The sequence below is a fragment of the Taeniopygia guttata genome, chromosome 1 (assembly GCF_048771995.1).
Source record: "Taeniopygia guttata chromosome 1, bTaeGut7.mat, whole genome shotgun sequence".
Taxonomy (NCBI): Eukaryota; Metazoa; Chordata; class Aves; order Passeriformes; family Estrildidae; genus Taeniopygia; species Taeniopygia guttata.
In genome coordinates this window covers 99741729-99755880 of record NC_133024.1, presented here as the reverse complement: position 1 = coordinate 99755880, position 14152 = coordinate 99741729, and the positions used below count along the sequence as shown (strand labels likewise).

The 14152-nt window shown below is 42.4% G+C and overlaps 1 protein-coding gene across 6 annotated transcripts in view; it reads right to left on the bottom strand.

Annotated features, from left to right (window-relative positions):
• Nucleotides 1-9073: 9073 nt before the first annotated feature.
• The window catches only part of NHS (NHS actin remodeling regulator), a 246267-nt gene continuing 241188 nt past the window's right edge, over nt 9074-14152 (bottom strand). For all 6 annotated transcript variants that reach the window (XM_030281497.4, XM_030281508.4, XM_030281501.4 and 3 more), the window contains 2 exons: nt 13972-14098; nt 9074-13218 (listed from right to left, as the gene is read on the bottom strand). In XM_030281497.4, the coding sequence (XP_030137357.4) occupies nt 12594-13218; nt 13972-14098 (752 nt within the window). In that variant the 3' untranslated portion in view covers nt 9074-12593. The remainder of the gene's footprint in view (nt 13219-13971; nt 14099-14152) is intronic.

Genomic DNA, 14152 nt, shown 5'->3' with positions numbered 1-14152 from the left:
TGGAGGTACAGGAATCTCTGGCGGTATTTATTCAGGAAGTGGTGGGAAGAATCAAATAATTAATTAGGTTGGAAAAGACAAATTTTGAGAGCATCCAGCCCAACCTGTGACCTGACACCATGTTATCAAATAAACTATGGCACACTAAGTTCTGTTTTAAAAGGCCACTGGGGACGGTGAGTCCACTATCTCCCTGGGCAGCCCATTCCAATGTCCCAGATACAGTGACACAGTGTAAGTTTATTGGATGTGGGTGGTTATGGGATCTGATCTGCTCATGGCTTGGGGCAGCAGAGTGGCCTACAACAGCCTGCATGACCAAAGAAAGTACAGTTCAGCAGCACTTTTGCAAGGCAAAAGAAGAGCAATGTCTGCAGGTTCAACCAAGAGCTTTTAAAGAAAGTGAGGGAGATGTGTGGAAAGTTCTGTTTAGGAAATGAATAAAAATCAGGAAAAGGGGTGTGTTGAAGTGAATTGGGCAGGAACAAGACTATGGTGATAGTAAATTTTTTTTTAGCTTTTCTCTGAGATATGTGCATACATTTGTGTATGGGGGTCAGACATGTCAGAGGGCCCATGTGCCCATGGTGTAGTTCTGGAGTAAGTGCAGGTGGTTGAGTAAATGTGTGAGCTCTAATGAATGTAAAACTGGATGGTTCAGCAAGTAGAGGAGTGGCCCCAGAGTAAGGAGTCTGTTTAAATGGGGGACCATGGGACACCTTGCTACTGAAGACTAGGGGAGACCTGGCCTGGTGTTGGAGGGACCACAGAGCTGAGGGTGTCTCAAGGGGTGAGGGGCACATGTGTCTGAGAGTAAAATGGAAGTGTTATGGGGGATCTTGCGTGCCCTGGACAACACTGGGTCCAGGAGTCTCCTGAATCGCCTGCAGCTTGTGATGTTTTTCCAGCAGAACAAGAGCCTGTGAGCACGTTGCCTTCTAAAGCAAGAAGGCTTTGTCAATAGGCTTCTCTTGATCAGGCTGCCTGTGCTAGACATCAGTCACAAGATTCCCTTTGTTGCCTTGGTCTGTGATGCTGACTCACAGGCTTTATTTCTTTTCTGGTGGTAGTGGCACCTTTGGTGCAACTGGACCTTTATTCTCTTCAGCTTTTGGCTGGCTTTCCATGTGCAAAACATCTTGCCTCATGTGCAGAGGGACCTGGGGGAATGAGGTGGGGAAAAAAGGGTGTCACTTGCTATATCCCAAGCATGGATTACCCTCCCTTGCTCCTTTCCTTACAGCTGCTACCTTGTCTTTGATGGGGAATGGCTAGATCCCATTGATCTTGAATTATTTCTGGTGACTGCTGCTGTCTCAGGGCAGTCAAACCTGGGTTCCACAAGTCTATCTCCCTTTCTGACTCTCTAATTCTCCTTAATATTTTTTTTTAATTCTAATATTTTAAATTAACAATTACAGTTGTTTCTCTTGCATGGCACAAGAGACTGTTTTGAAGTGTCTAATCTTCTCAAAGATCTATCTCCAAACTATTCATCACTTCCTATAGCACTGTCTTCTGAGGAGTCAACTGATTCCTCAGCCTCTGCAGAAGTCAGATGCAGTTTTTCAGTAGTGACTGGGCTTTCATCTTCACACTGTACTCAGTGTTCAAAATGCAAAGACATATGAGTATTCTGGTTCTGTAGTAATGTGCACCATGCTCCTTTTTTCTCTTTCATGAGAACAGTAATAGCTTTTTTACTCTAATTTGCACATGTAGACTTTTCTGCAAATACAGACTGATGCAGCTCCATGTGAGGCAAATAGTTTGTCTCCCGAACAAACACATTATGCTGATGCAGGGTAGAGTCTTCTGTTTTGTTAGTTTGAGCTAAACCATCACATGGATGATTCCTAGAAGTAGTTTCAGAAGAATTAGAACTTTCAGTAGAATTTTATTGTATTGACATTGTGTGGATTGGATGCATTCTCTAGTTGTATCTTGCTTTATGCTTCTGCTTGCTGAGTGCTGTTTGATGCACTAACACAGGAGGTGATGTGGGGCTGCTGATGTTGGAGTTTCATGTAGGAATTCTGCACTGTAGGCAGTGAAGTCTCCAAGTTCTTTGCATGATCCAATACTTGTATGTGTCTACACAATTTCTGAATTCTCTTACATGTTCTTGATTGTCAGTTGCCAGACTTGTTGACAGAATCTCAGGAGTATTATATTCATTGAGCCACACTTTCATACTGGAAAGGCTGGTAACGCAGACCACTGGGTAAATTGAAACTGTATTTGCCAAGATCTGTGGTGGTGTGTGTTCTGTGGGATTTTGCAGTGTTTTATTATATGAGTTAGAAATTTATTGTTAGAGAGTTCTGTTTGGTATGTTCCTTGTACCCCCTATTTCTTCCCCTCATAGTGGTTTCTCCCAAGTTGTTTACCCCTAAGTTTTCCTGGCACTTGACTGTCAATCTCCCTGTTCCTCCCCTTTTACCTCAAAATAGACATGTCAATCCAAGTTGGGCTGCCCACCTCCCCTGTCAGTCAGTGTAACCACCCCCATTTTCTTCTCCAAAGTTCTTTGTCAATCATCCCTGTTTCTTGTTGTCAGTTGGTCCCCTGAGGCTTCTCCCCTCCCCAGCTTTTCCCCATTGGTTATGACCAAAGATGTCATCCTAATGTAATCCATTGCCATTGGATGTTCCATAGTGACACCCCTTCACGCCCACACCCTTCATAAATTCTAGCCGGCTCCATTTTCTTTGGCACTTGTCCCTGACCTGGTTCGTGGAATAAAATCTCCTTGAACCACAAACAAGTGTCCTCTCCTTTGTCCCTTCGCTTTGGATCTTCGTGCCACCTTTGTGCCAGTGTCACCCACGCCGCTGCACACACCACCACCTGGTGGTCTCATTGGAGAACCAGGGGCGGCCACTCTCGTGACCCCCACTGGTCACCCCGAGGAACTGCTAGCCGGCACTCTGATTCCCAGTGACCACTGAGAAGGTGCCACAAAGATCTGTGCTTCTTTTGCATGATGTAGTTTACTTTTGTGATAAATACAATGACTCACCCTTGGGTTCCATTCAGTTTCATTGTCAGTGGGTTTCACTCTGTAAACTGCAAATTCCTCAGCCAGAGGTGGCAGACACTTAAACCTTGCCAGTAGTTGAAGCGGCTGACTGCTACTCACTTTTGTTAGTAGCAACTTTTAGTATTTAGTAGCTACTAACTTGTTTTGTTTAGTAGATTTATTTTGCCTTCATCTATACATTTAATTGTGGCCTTAAAGACAAAATTTTCTTCCTCAGTTGGTGGAATTGCTACCATATGAACCTTTTGAAAAGGGGTTTTGTCACATAGTAAAATGCCAGCTTCTCCACATTATTCTTTATTTGTTACTCAACCAAAGTTTGCTGCATTTACAATGTGGAGAGGCAGTACTGTTGCCTGAATCAAGAAAGAAAAATGCTTTCCAGACAATATTGATATAGATAATACAAAAATCAGATCTTTAAGGGAAGCTTCCAGGTACACTCATAGCTATGGGCACAGGTGGAATCAGATTTGTACAATTTTATAATGTCAGTTAATTTATATATCTAACAAATACTGTCAAGTTAGAAGAGCAGTTGGTTAGGTCATTTTTGCCCAGGTTCTGCCCCACTGGAGCCCTCCCCTGATTTTTTAGTCCTCTTTTTTATTGTGGCTGTGAGATATGGTGCATAACAAAGTGTCTTTGCTGGACTAAAAATGGTAAACAGAATCCTAAGCGTAGTAGAAGGGTTAGCTTACTGTTCTAAGAAGTAAGGGAAAAGGGTAGGACGAGTACGAGAAGCTACAACCTTGTATTAGCCGTCTACAAAGCTACAAGTATATGAGAAATGTACAGAAAACTAAAATTTTTAGGCATCAGTACCTGCTGCATCTCCCTGCTCCTCAAGGGCAGATCTCCTGCCAGCCCCGGCTAGCTCCACACGGGGCGATTGGGCAGCGGGAGGCACTTCCTGCTGGACCCTGCTGGGCTTTGGGAAGCACCTTCATGGATCCAAAGACTGGACTGATCCCACCAGCAAAGGATGGAGATGACACTCTTCAAAAGGATAACTCCAAAGTTTATTGAGACTCCGAGGGAACTCCCAGAGCCCAACCGAACTCGAATGAATCCAACCAAAGAGAGCATTGGAATGGTGCAAAATACAACTTATATATGGAGGGAGGAGAAAACCGACTGACCAATAGGGGAATACATAGGAGTGGCTCTCTTGATGACTGACAAACAGGGTACCCAGTTAGGGAGGAGAAAGGGAGGGACCCCAGGCCCTTATCCAATCACCCAACGCCCTCTGTAGAAGCTTCTAGACAGAAGGGTAGGGACACTGAGTGACAGACAAGGCACCTGGGAGGAGACAGGGGAATGAATCAGCACTTTTGGGGGTGACACATGAGGAGAGGCGGGAAAACCAGGGTGAAACCAAGAGCGTATAGAGGGGTACAAAGGAATGAATAATTTTGAACTGAAATACAATAAAACATGAAAACACAACTCCACAAGTACTGTCACACTTTGTGGTGTTTGTATACTTTCATCTGGTATATTCTGTGTCGTGTTTAGTTTGTAAATTAATTTGAAGACAGTCTGGACACAAACCTCAAATATTTTAAGATAGGCACAGAGTGGTCTTTAAAGTTTCTCACTTTCGGTTTTGAGCATCTTCACAGTAAAATCATGCAGTTCTTGTGGAATTTCAGCTTCTGTGTGCTTCAAATAGTGCAGAATCAGAGCCTTCATATATTCCTGATCTACAGAAGAATGACTGAATTTATCTTTGTATGTTCCTGATCTACAGAAGAATCCTTTATCATATTCCAGAAGTTGTCAGTCATGCTGTGTAGACGCTGCCCAAAGATTCTTGGAGAAGGAAGACTGAAGTGGATCACACAAGTTGCATCTGTAATTCCCAAAGAGTGTAGGCAGTCATCTGTTAGAACTAATGTAACAGGAGTACCAGAATTTCCTTTATTTTATGTTCTTTTCAGAAACAGAGTAACTTTGTTGTGTTAGGTCAACATTTTGTACGAATGTAAGGAAGCAGTCCCTGAAAATAATGATTTGGGAAGAGGTCTTCAGAGGCTGTAGAAGCTAAATGGGGTGTGGCCACATGGCAGATGTTGCCTGGATGGCCACCTTCCAAAGAGCGTCTCCTCAGGGAATGATGGATAGCCCAGTCAAGCACCAGGCGCTTGCACTGCCAGTTGTTGAATATATGCTGTCGGAAGAATAAGAGGCTCTCTATGGGATTCCAGCGACTGTTTAATGACAGGTGCACTGTAGAGGTCCAGGGACACCAAAGAGCCCCTAACAGGGGAGGATCCAGGGTTTTTAACCAGCCCGGAGTAGGTGGGCTATTACAACCTGAGGGCCAATAGGTGAAGGGATAAGGGGCGGTACAAAGGCGGGATCAGAGGAATACAACTAATGAGTAGAGAGGGGGGAAGTGACAACTGGTGTGAACCAATAGGGAGGTAGAGAAAAATGAACTTTCCAGAACTGGGGAAGAGAACAAGGATGAGGTCATTAGAGCTAATTAACATAAAACCCAGAGAACTCTGGGAGAAAGCTCCAAAGTGTCACTCAGACTTAAACCATGGTGTCCTCCCAAGGCATCTCAGCCTCTCCTTCATCTATGTGTGATACTACAGTGAGGTACCAAGAAATAACTTACGAAGTGAAGTAGCAGAGTGAGAGATACAGGATACTTCTGCTGGTAGGGCATCTGATTGCTGCTGAGTAAGCCTTTAATGACTGTTGGGTTGTGTTTTAGGTTTCCCCCCTTTTTCTGTAATGTTGGTTCTGTACCTCCCAGGATAACATGGTCCTGTCCTGTCCTGCCCTCCTCCCCCTCCTCCCTCCATCTGTCAATCTTCACTCCCTCCACCCATAGCATATGTAAAACCTGCTGAGTCATTCCCCTGACCCCTCCCCAGGGCCTATCCATTACTCTGAGGCCCCTCCCTTTCACCTAGAAAGTTCTACCCAGGGCCTCAGGTGATAGGCTGGTCTCCAGGGTCCCGTCCTCCCTCCCTTCCTTATTGGACCCCCTACCTGCTCGTCACCCCAGTTGTCACACCACCCTCTTACCCCATTGGCTTGTTGTTGACCCCTCCCCTTGGCTCCACCCCCCTTTAAAACCCCTTACACACAGTGCTCAGGGCCTTTTGGAGGCATCGTCCCTTGCGGTGAGGTTGGTTCTCAGAGCTATCCAATAAACTCGGCTAAATGATCCCTCCATCAGAATGACTCCTCTTGTTTCTGTGAGTGTCGCCTTGTGTCTCCCTGGGTCCGGTGGCTTCAGATCCACAAGCCGCTGTCTCTGCCACTCATGGCCCGGGAAGGTGGCCCCCGCTGCCTGCAGTGCCTGCAAGTGCTGGGCAAGCCGGACATTGGGACAGGCACCGCGACAAATGACTACGAAAAGGAGGTACTTCCTAAAAGGAGAGGAGTTAAAGGATGAATGTTAAATACTAGTAATAGTATAATAGTCCTGTGCTAGCCTTTTAAATATGTAAATCAACTTAACTACTTAGGCATCAAATACTATATCCTTAGAGATTCTTAGAATGTCCTATACATATAAAAATAGTTTTCTAGTTGATGTGGGAGATGAAATAGCATTTTGCTTCAGCCCAAAAGGAGTACAGAACAGAAGTCAAAAAACATTAATTCTATTTTGTATTTCTTGTTACCTATAGTTTAGATGTAGTTTGAGCTGTTTCTTGCACCTGTTAAGTGTTGATGGGAACCAGTAAAGAAGTGAAGTTGATAAAACCAAGAGACAAAGAATGATGCCAGGGAGTGGAACGGTTTTGGGGGAAGGGTATCAGGAGAGAGTGTAAGTCCCTGAGTACCTAACCAATGGGGAGGGGGACAGGGACCCCCCCTTGGGCCCAAAAGGGTATAAAAAGGTTGTCTCTGTTGAGGCAGGGATGGAATGAAAAGACTCGGTTCAGAAGGCAAAAGAATAACCTTTATTACAGGAAGTAGCATTCCTTAGCAGTGCTGAAGAAGCAGCAGGGGCAGAGCAGCAGTAGCCCAGCTCCCAGCAGGCAGGGAGAGCTGAGCTCATGATCCTGGGTTCCCGAGCAGATGAGGTAGGTCCCTCTTTAATGAGGTGGGTGTTAATGAGGTCCCAGTTCAGTGGCTGCTCTGACAAGCAGAGGCTCACCCCACGGCAGAAGAAGCAGCTCTGGGCTGGGCTCCAGCGGCAGCAGCGAATTCCTTTCCCCAAGCAGCAGCTCCGACCGTTCTCCTCCGAAGCCGAGAGAGAGAGGGACAGAGCCAGCAGCTGTCCCAGCCCCATCTTTTATCAGCCCAATTTTCGTGGTATCTCCGCCCCTTGGAGAGAAACTTCCAGATAAGAGAAGTACAACCAGATGCCTTAGTCTCCTGTGCTTGGCCACTTCTGTTTCTCTGAAGTACCCAATCATTAGTGTTTCCTAGCAACTTACGGGAAAAAATTCTAAAACTAAAAAGGAACAAAAGGAAACAATTTTACTGCCAGGGTGGTCTAAGAATGGGCAAAATTTCTTGCAGCCTAATGAAGACAATGGTCCTTGAAAAGATCAAGGAAATTGCAACCAGGTATGTAACAAGTTTCACTTAGGCTTTACTATTATTTGATTGGTACTATCCAGCATGAGAGGGTAATGAATACTGAGAGAGCAATAATATTTTGAAAGACTATAGTGGGATCCACATTTGTAGATTTCCTTCTTCCTTTTATCGTCTCCTGAATAGGTCAATCCATGGGCTATTCAGAAATATTTAAATCATTGCTGCAATAGTCTGTTTAACCTGACATAAGATTTAAATAATTGCTGCCATAAATAAAATTTTTTGATTGATTATTTGGCATTATTTCACTATAATTTAGCTCAAGGATATCCCAAATATATCTCTGAATAGGCAGTCTGCAACTGCCTTCTCGGATCCAACATTTTGTGTCTATGTCAGATCAGGTGGCCCAGGATTGCCCTCTTAGAACCTGACACCTTGCATATATAAAAAAGCACTGGGTATATTTTATGTAGTCTAATGTTTAGTCTTTTCTTCACTGAGCATGAAGAAATATAGATGTACAGTGGGCAGATGGAAAATCAGCTTGTGTCTGCCCTTTTGAGCTAAGCTTTTCCTGCAAATCTTGCTTACCTGTGGTTTTGGGATGGGAAAGGTACACAAGACCAAAATAAATTATCTACAGAATCACTAACTATGTGACCATTTGGTAAAACGTTATGCCAACTGCGTCACGCTTGGAGACTACTCTAAGGGTACCACATGATTGGGGCAATCCTCATACTGTTGCAAACTATCATCGCAGATAGCCCTACAGCAGCACTCCCCAAAGTTCCTCTTTTGTCATACTTTCTATAACACTAGACCTGCACATTTCAGCCTTTTTTCCATATCTGTTTTTTAAGCACCAAATACAGTGTTTCGAGGCTACTTACAGGATGACAGCTGAAACCAGAGTTTCATGATGTACATTTTCATATCCATTTTCAAAGAGACCTGTGAGGGGCTGTTTAAACATTTAGCTTCCATGTCCTGACATCTCAATCTCCTGATATTGAACCATTTAAAAATGAAGTAGTGTTTGCTCTTCAAAGTTTGTATTCATAATCTATATGGTTATGAATGCCTCCCTTTTTTCCCAAAGCTTGCTTTATCTGATGTGATCCAACCCTTGGATTCTCTGTGTCTTGAGTCTGAAGTGTTGCAGTTTGTTTCCTTTTCCAGCTGAAAATAAGGTAGTGGTCTCTCCACCATTTTTCATCCCAGCTTTCTTTCTCTTAGCCTTTTCTTACATGTAAAAGCCATGAGGCAAATTCAGCAGTTACTAGATTCTGGCAAAGTTATACTGGTGAGCACTTAAAGTCAGTGACATTTTGGAGAAACATTTTCCTTTATTCAGTTTATGAAAAAAAAATCAGTTGAAGAGAAAGCAGGATTAAGTAGGTTTGAAATGTGTAATGTGCTGAAGGTGACCTTGGGAAATAGCATACTTGTACTCTGTAGATTAGACTTCACATCTCATTACAAGAAAGTAAAGAGAACATGTGATTTAATTGCAGTCACGTTTATTTGCAGTTTCTATACACACTTTCTAGGTAATCAAACTTTTCCAACACATTTTTTGAGAGGGGTTCACAATGAAACTGTCACCGTTTTTACTAAAAATAAATACAAGACTTAAAGTGTTGCACAGCTCTAAAATATACAAAGGCTTGGATTTAATGTAAACTTTGAAAACATTTTACAAAAGAAACCATATTTGCAACGATTTAAAAAGTTTGTATTTACAAATATTACAAAAATACAAAATGGATGCAAGTCCATAAACCATTGTCTTTTCTGCCAGCATGAACTGGTGCTAGTACCAAAATAGTTACACTGTAACCTTCTTAATTTTTTTTTTAAATTCTTTAAGTCGTAACCTACAGTATTTCTTTATCTGCCACCATTGCAGCAAATGCACTCAATCACTGACCTTTGGCAAAAGCAAACATATGCTTTATTTGCTACAACTACCCCTTGTCCTCTATGCTGCCACAACAACAAAAACAGGCAAAAAAAGAAGAAAAAAACAAAGAAGAAAAGGGGAAATTATATTTTTCAGAACACAGCTGTATAACATAAGTAATAATTTTCATAATATCAGTGCAAGCAACAGAACAGTAGGTTGAAATGACAGTTCAGCAGTTACCTGATGCACTGTACCCTGTCTCAAGAGGAGAGTGATGCTCCCTTTGCTCTATGGCCTGTCCTCTGGTGCCTTAATGACACGCTTGGAATGCTACAGGTCTCCCCGCGATTCATTTTCCTCTTGACTCCCACATTTGTTCTCAACTCTTGTTCATAGAGAATTTAGAATCTCTCTGATTGGGTTTCAATCTGCTAAATATAAATTTAAAAATTAAGCAAAAGGAGACTATACTCCAATGGGATTGTTCTGTGTTTGTTCTGTATGTGAAATATTGCCTCATTATTTCAGTTAAAAAAAACCCCTAGTGTGTATGTATTTATTTAGAGTGTCTATGAAGTTATTGATTGGTAATAAAAAATGGTATAATCAAAGTCAATTCAGCTGTATTCTCTTTACTGTTTTGAATGACTAATGAACTCAGGACTAATAGTTTAATAAACATTTTGTAAAAGTGCTCCTGGAAAAATTTTTGTGGAAAATGACTGAAGAAGACAAACTAAGGATTTTCTGCCCATTATCTAAACCAGCTTTTCTCAGACTCTCCAGAAGGTGGTTTGTCATATGCTAAACATTTCCTCCTAAAACATTCTCATTAATTCACTTTGTTTGTATTCAGACTTATTTTCCTAGCTAGACTAGTAATGTGATTAGCCTTTTGTTTCCAAAATCTTTCTCCCATTATCTTTTTAAAAACTGTTTTAGACAATTTTACAGCCCTTCCACTGATGGATCATCCCTCATCCCAACATACCTATCACGTGCACAGTGACTCTATCTCATCAACTGAATGCAACCAGGCTACACAGGAGGACAGTAGGAAACTCTGAATAATCCATGTCTTGTGGTAAGCACTAGACAAAATCAGATGTGGACCTTCTGGGGAATTATATTTCTGATATGTTAAACTGTTCTGATTTGCTTTGACTTCTTGAAATTGTAAGCGTTTTAGGTGGAACCTTCCTCTTTAAAACATGATCTGCCTTCTTTTAATAACTCTCAGCTTTATGCATTACATGATCAAAAGAAAAAAAAAAACCTAAACTAATTCACACGTCCCACCTCCCAGTCCTTTACTTATGCTTAAAGCCATCTTTTAGGCAATTCCTTTGTACCAAAGAATGTTCTTTCTGCCATCCTACTTGACCTGTCCTACTGCACACCCCATTCCTCCTTCACTATTTTCTCTGCACTAACCTTTCCTCTGTTCCTATCCGTATCCTACAGCAACCAATACCAACTGCATGAGTTTTGGATAAAGATGGCCTTGTACTCTAAGTAGCCCAGATGGGGCTACATCAGTGGAAATTGTGGTGGCCCAAAGGAGAATCAGGCCTGTTGGTTTTATTCTGTTTAAAAATTAAAAGTATAAAGCAACTCATGGGTTCTTGTGGTTTTAAGATGAGAATATTCAAGTAATTTCAAGTAATTCAGCTTTTATCCCCTGCCTTCATGTGTATCAAAGAAGCTACTTGGATTTGTCTCCTTTCCCACCCCAACCCAGTCCCTCACCCTGTTCTGTGTTTCTGGTAAACCCAGACAAAATCCCTACTGTACATGGCTGGCACAATGAACTGGAGCTTTCCCCTTCTCAGCTCAGCAATGAATATAAATAATGCATACACATACCTATTTCCCAGCTATGTTTTCACAGTGTCATTTTTGTAAATATTTAGGTAGCATGAATCTCATCAGCACAAAGAGAAAGCTTCACTGAAAACTCATTGCAGATATTTACTGATAAATCGAAAGCGCTTCTTGCATGCTTATAATTTGTTTCCTTTACGAACCAGAAACTAATCATGTTTAAAGATTATAGGTACCAGGTTATGACTGTGTTATGTCAATAGACTAATAGGAGTATGAAAGTTAAATACTGTTTCCTCTCACATCTATCCTTTCTGAAGCAATCCCTGCAAGCATAAAGGTCCAGGGGAGGCTGTGGGGTGGGACCCTTTGGGGCTTTGCATCAGACCCAGCTTTGTTCTGTCAGAAACACACTCATCTTCCCCACCGATCCTCACGGTAACCCTCCCAGCTGTGATTTCCAGTTAGCTTCTTTGGAGCTGCCTTAGAAAGACAAATGGTTTCTTTAATCCCTTCACAGTCAGCCTTTCCATTTCCTTAACTAAGTTGGAAAACTCCTGCTTTCCACAGTTCAATGCCATCCTTCAGGCCTGTCACACTGAAAGTTGTTATTAGTGGCCATGTTTTATGTTTGATATGAAAATGGTATTCACAGAATACAGTTATTATAATTGAATTCATTTGTCTTCTATAAACAAAGTTGTTATGCAGTAAATCGTTTGCCACATCCACTTTTTGATAATTCTATTTACAAATTGTTATCAAAAATATGATATTTACATAAGTTTTGTTAATTTTTCTAAAGTTTGTTTCAGCTCATTTTATTGTAGAAAAATACCAATTCTCAAGAGCGTTTTCTTTTTGTTTTGTTTTCTCCCTAGGGAAGCACTACAGTGAGGGATTTGTTTCTAGGTGGGCAGCTTCTGGGAAAAAAACCCACCCAAAGTCACCTTTAATTCTATGGAAAAGTGAATAGCTTTGACATCTACAGTGACAATGGAAATGAGAGTGGGATAAACCAAATGAAGCCAAAAGAAAACAGAACAGGCATAGCATATCTTAATCCTTTTAGAAAATGTAATGTAATAAATAGCTACAGCTGTAGTCCTTTTGTTTCCCCAGCATCTTCCAAACGCAAACACATTGAACCATTGATATTGCCCTGCGATTGTTCTCTTTTTCTTCTTTTTGTTTCTTTTTTTTTTTTTTTGATTGCTACAGCATTGGCTTCTTACATTGACATCCTTAAGATCTTGAGTGGTGTTGGCAGCCGGGTCCTGGCACTCACACAGCCTATGTAGAGCTTTGAGAAGACCGATCATCGTGGGGGCTGCCATCCGAGTTCTCGGTCTCCCCCTCGGAGATGGCCTGCATGGGGGTGTTGTACAGCCTGCAGCGCACGCTGTACCGGCTGCTGCTGGCTGCCGGCGGTGCCCGCGACCGCCCCACCCGCGAGGATGCCGACATGGGGAAGTTCTTGGAGGAGAATCCTTCCGTGTTGACCCTGGGGGAGCAGGGGGAGAGTGGTGATAATGCATCAGAGCTTGTTGTGGGAGGAGACTCTTCCATGCTTTGAAGGGCATCTGCTGTCAGCTCTCCAGGAGACTTCGGCAAAATAGGACTTTTCAGAATTTCTGTGGCAGACATCCTGTAGCTGGAATCAGATCGGCTGCCCTTTTTAAGGAGCAGTAGCTTAAACTCCTCATTGGATGTGTTGGACTTTTTGGCATTCCTGTATATGAGCCCAGGGGACCTCTGACTGCTAATGGGAGTGCCCACGTTGCTGGCTGGTGGCATGTTGCTGGTAGGCAGTGTGCTGCTGGTGGGAGGCTGGCTGCTGGTCCCAGATGAAGCTCTCAATCTGTTTCTTACAGAAAGGTCTCCAGAATCCTTTCTCCCAAGAACTTTCCTTTTTGATCTGTGAAAACACAAAGGAAAACTCATATGTTATTTTTGTAGTATAATGCTTAGCACTCTTCTGGAGTTTTACAGATGCTTTCATATTAGCCAGAGTTCTCTCAGTCCTTCTGTAAAATATTGGAGGCTATCAGTGTCTCATGGCTCTGAGCTGCAGAGTCCCTCTCAACATTACCCAGCTCTTCCAGGACAGTGAATGCACAACCAGCTCTTTGTAAAGACAACAATGCATACAGAAACTTAGGTAATAATAATACATAGCATAATCTATTCAGTGTCAGAATACTTCAATTTCAGTTGTGATCCCAACTTTTATCAGACTACAAAATACTCTGCAATTGAAGAGATTCCTTCTCATATTCTTCTCCCTGCAACAACTCATTCACCAGAATAGAGCTGGTGGACTGGTAGGCAGAAGACAGGAACCACTGCAGTGTGTTTTCTTTGAAGACATATATCTTGGTTAGAGAGAACAGCCTGGTGTTTTTATCCCACATATACTGTAAAGATATGTAAAGATACTGTAAAGATACTGTAAAGTATCCCACATATGCCATGAAGATACTCAGACTGCACTCCAGGCCATAATAAAACATGTTTCAAAGCTGCCTTTTAGAAAACAGAACTGAGTTAACTGAATAACGTAGTTTGAGAACAAAACTTAAATACAGAATAACCATCCTGCAGCAATTGTTAGTGGACAACTGTGTAGGGATGCATGTTACCATTTCCCATTGCCACAAGGTGAGGTCACCTGTGAATGACTGCAAACAGATCCTCAGTAGTGCGGGGTTTGTTGGGAGACACAAAGACATCCTCAGTGTCAGCCTGTGACTCCTCACTCAGTGGAGACATGATGGACTCATCGCTTGGAGAAGACTCTTAAAAAGGAGAGAAGCCATGTTATGAGTCAGACTCCACTAGGCTTTGCAACA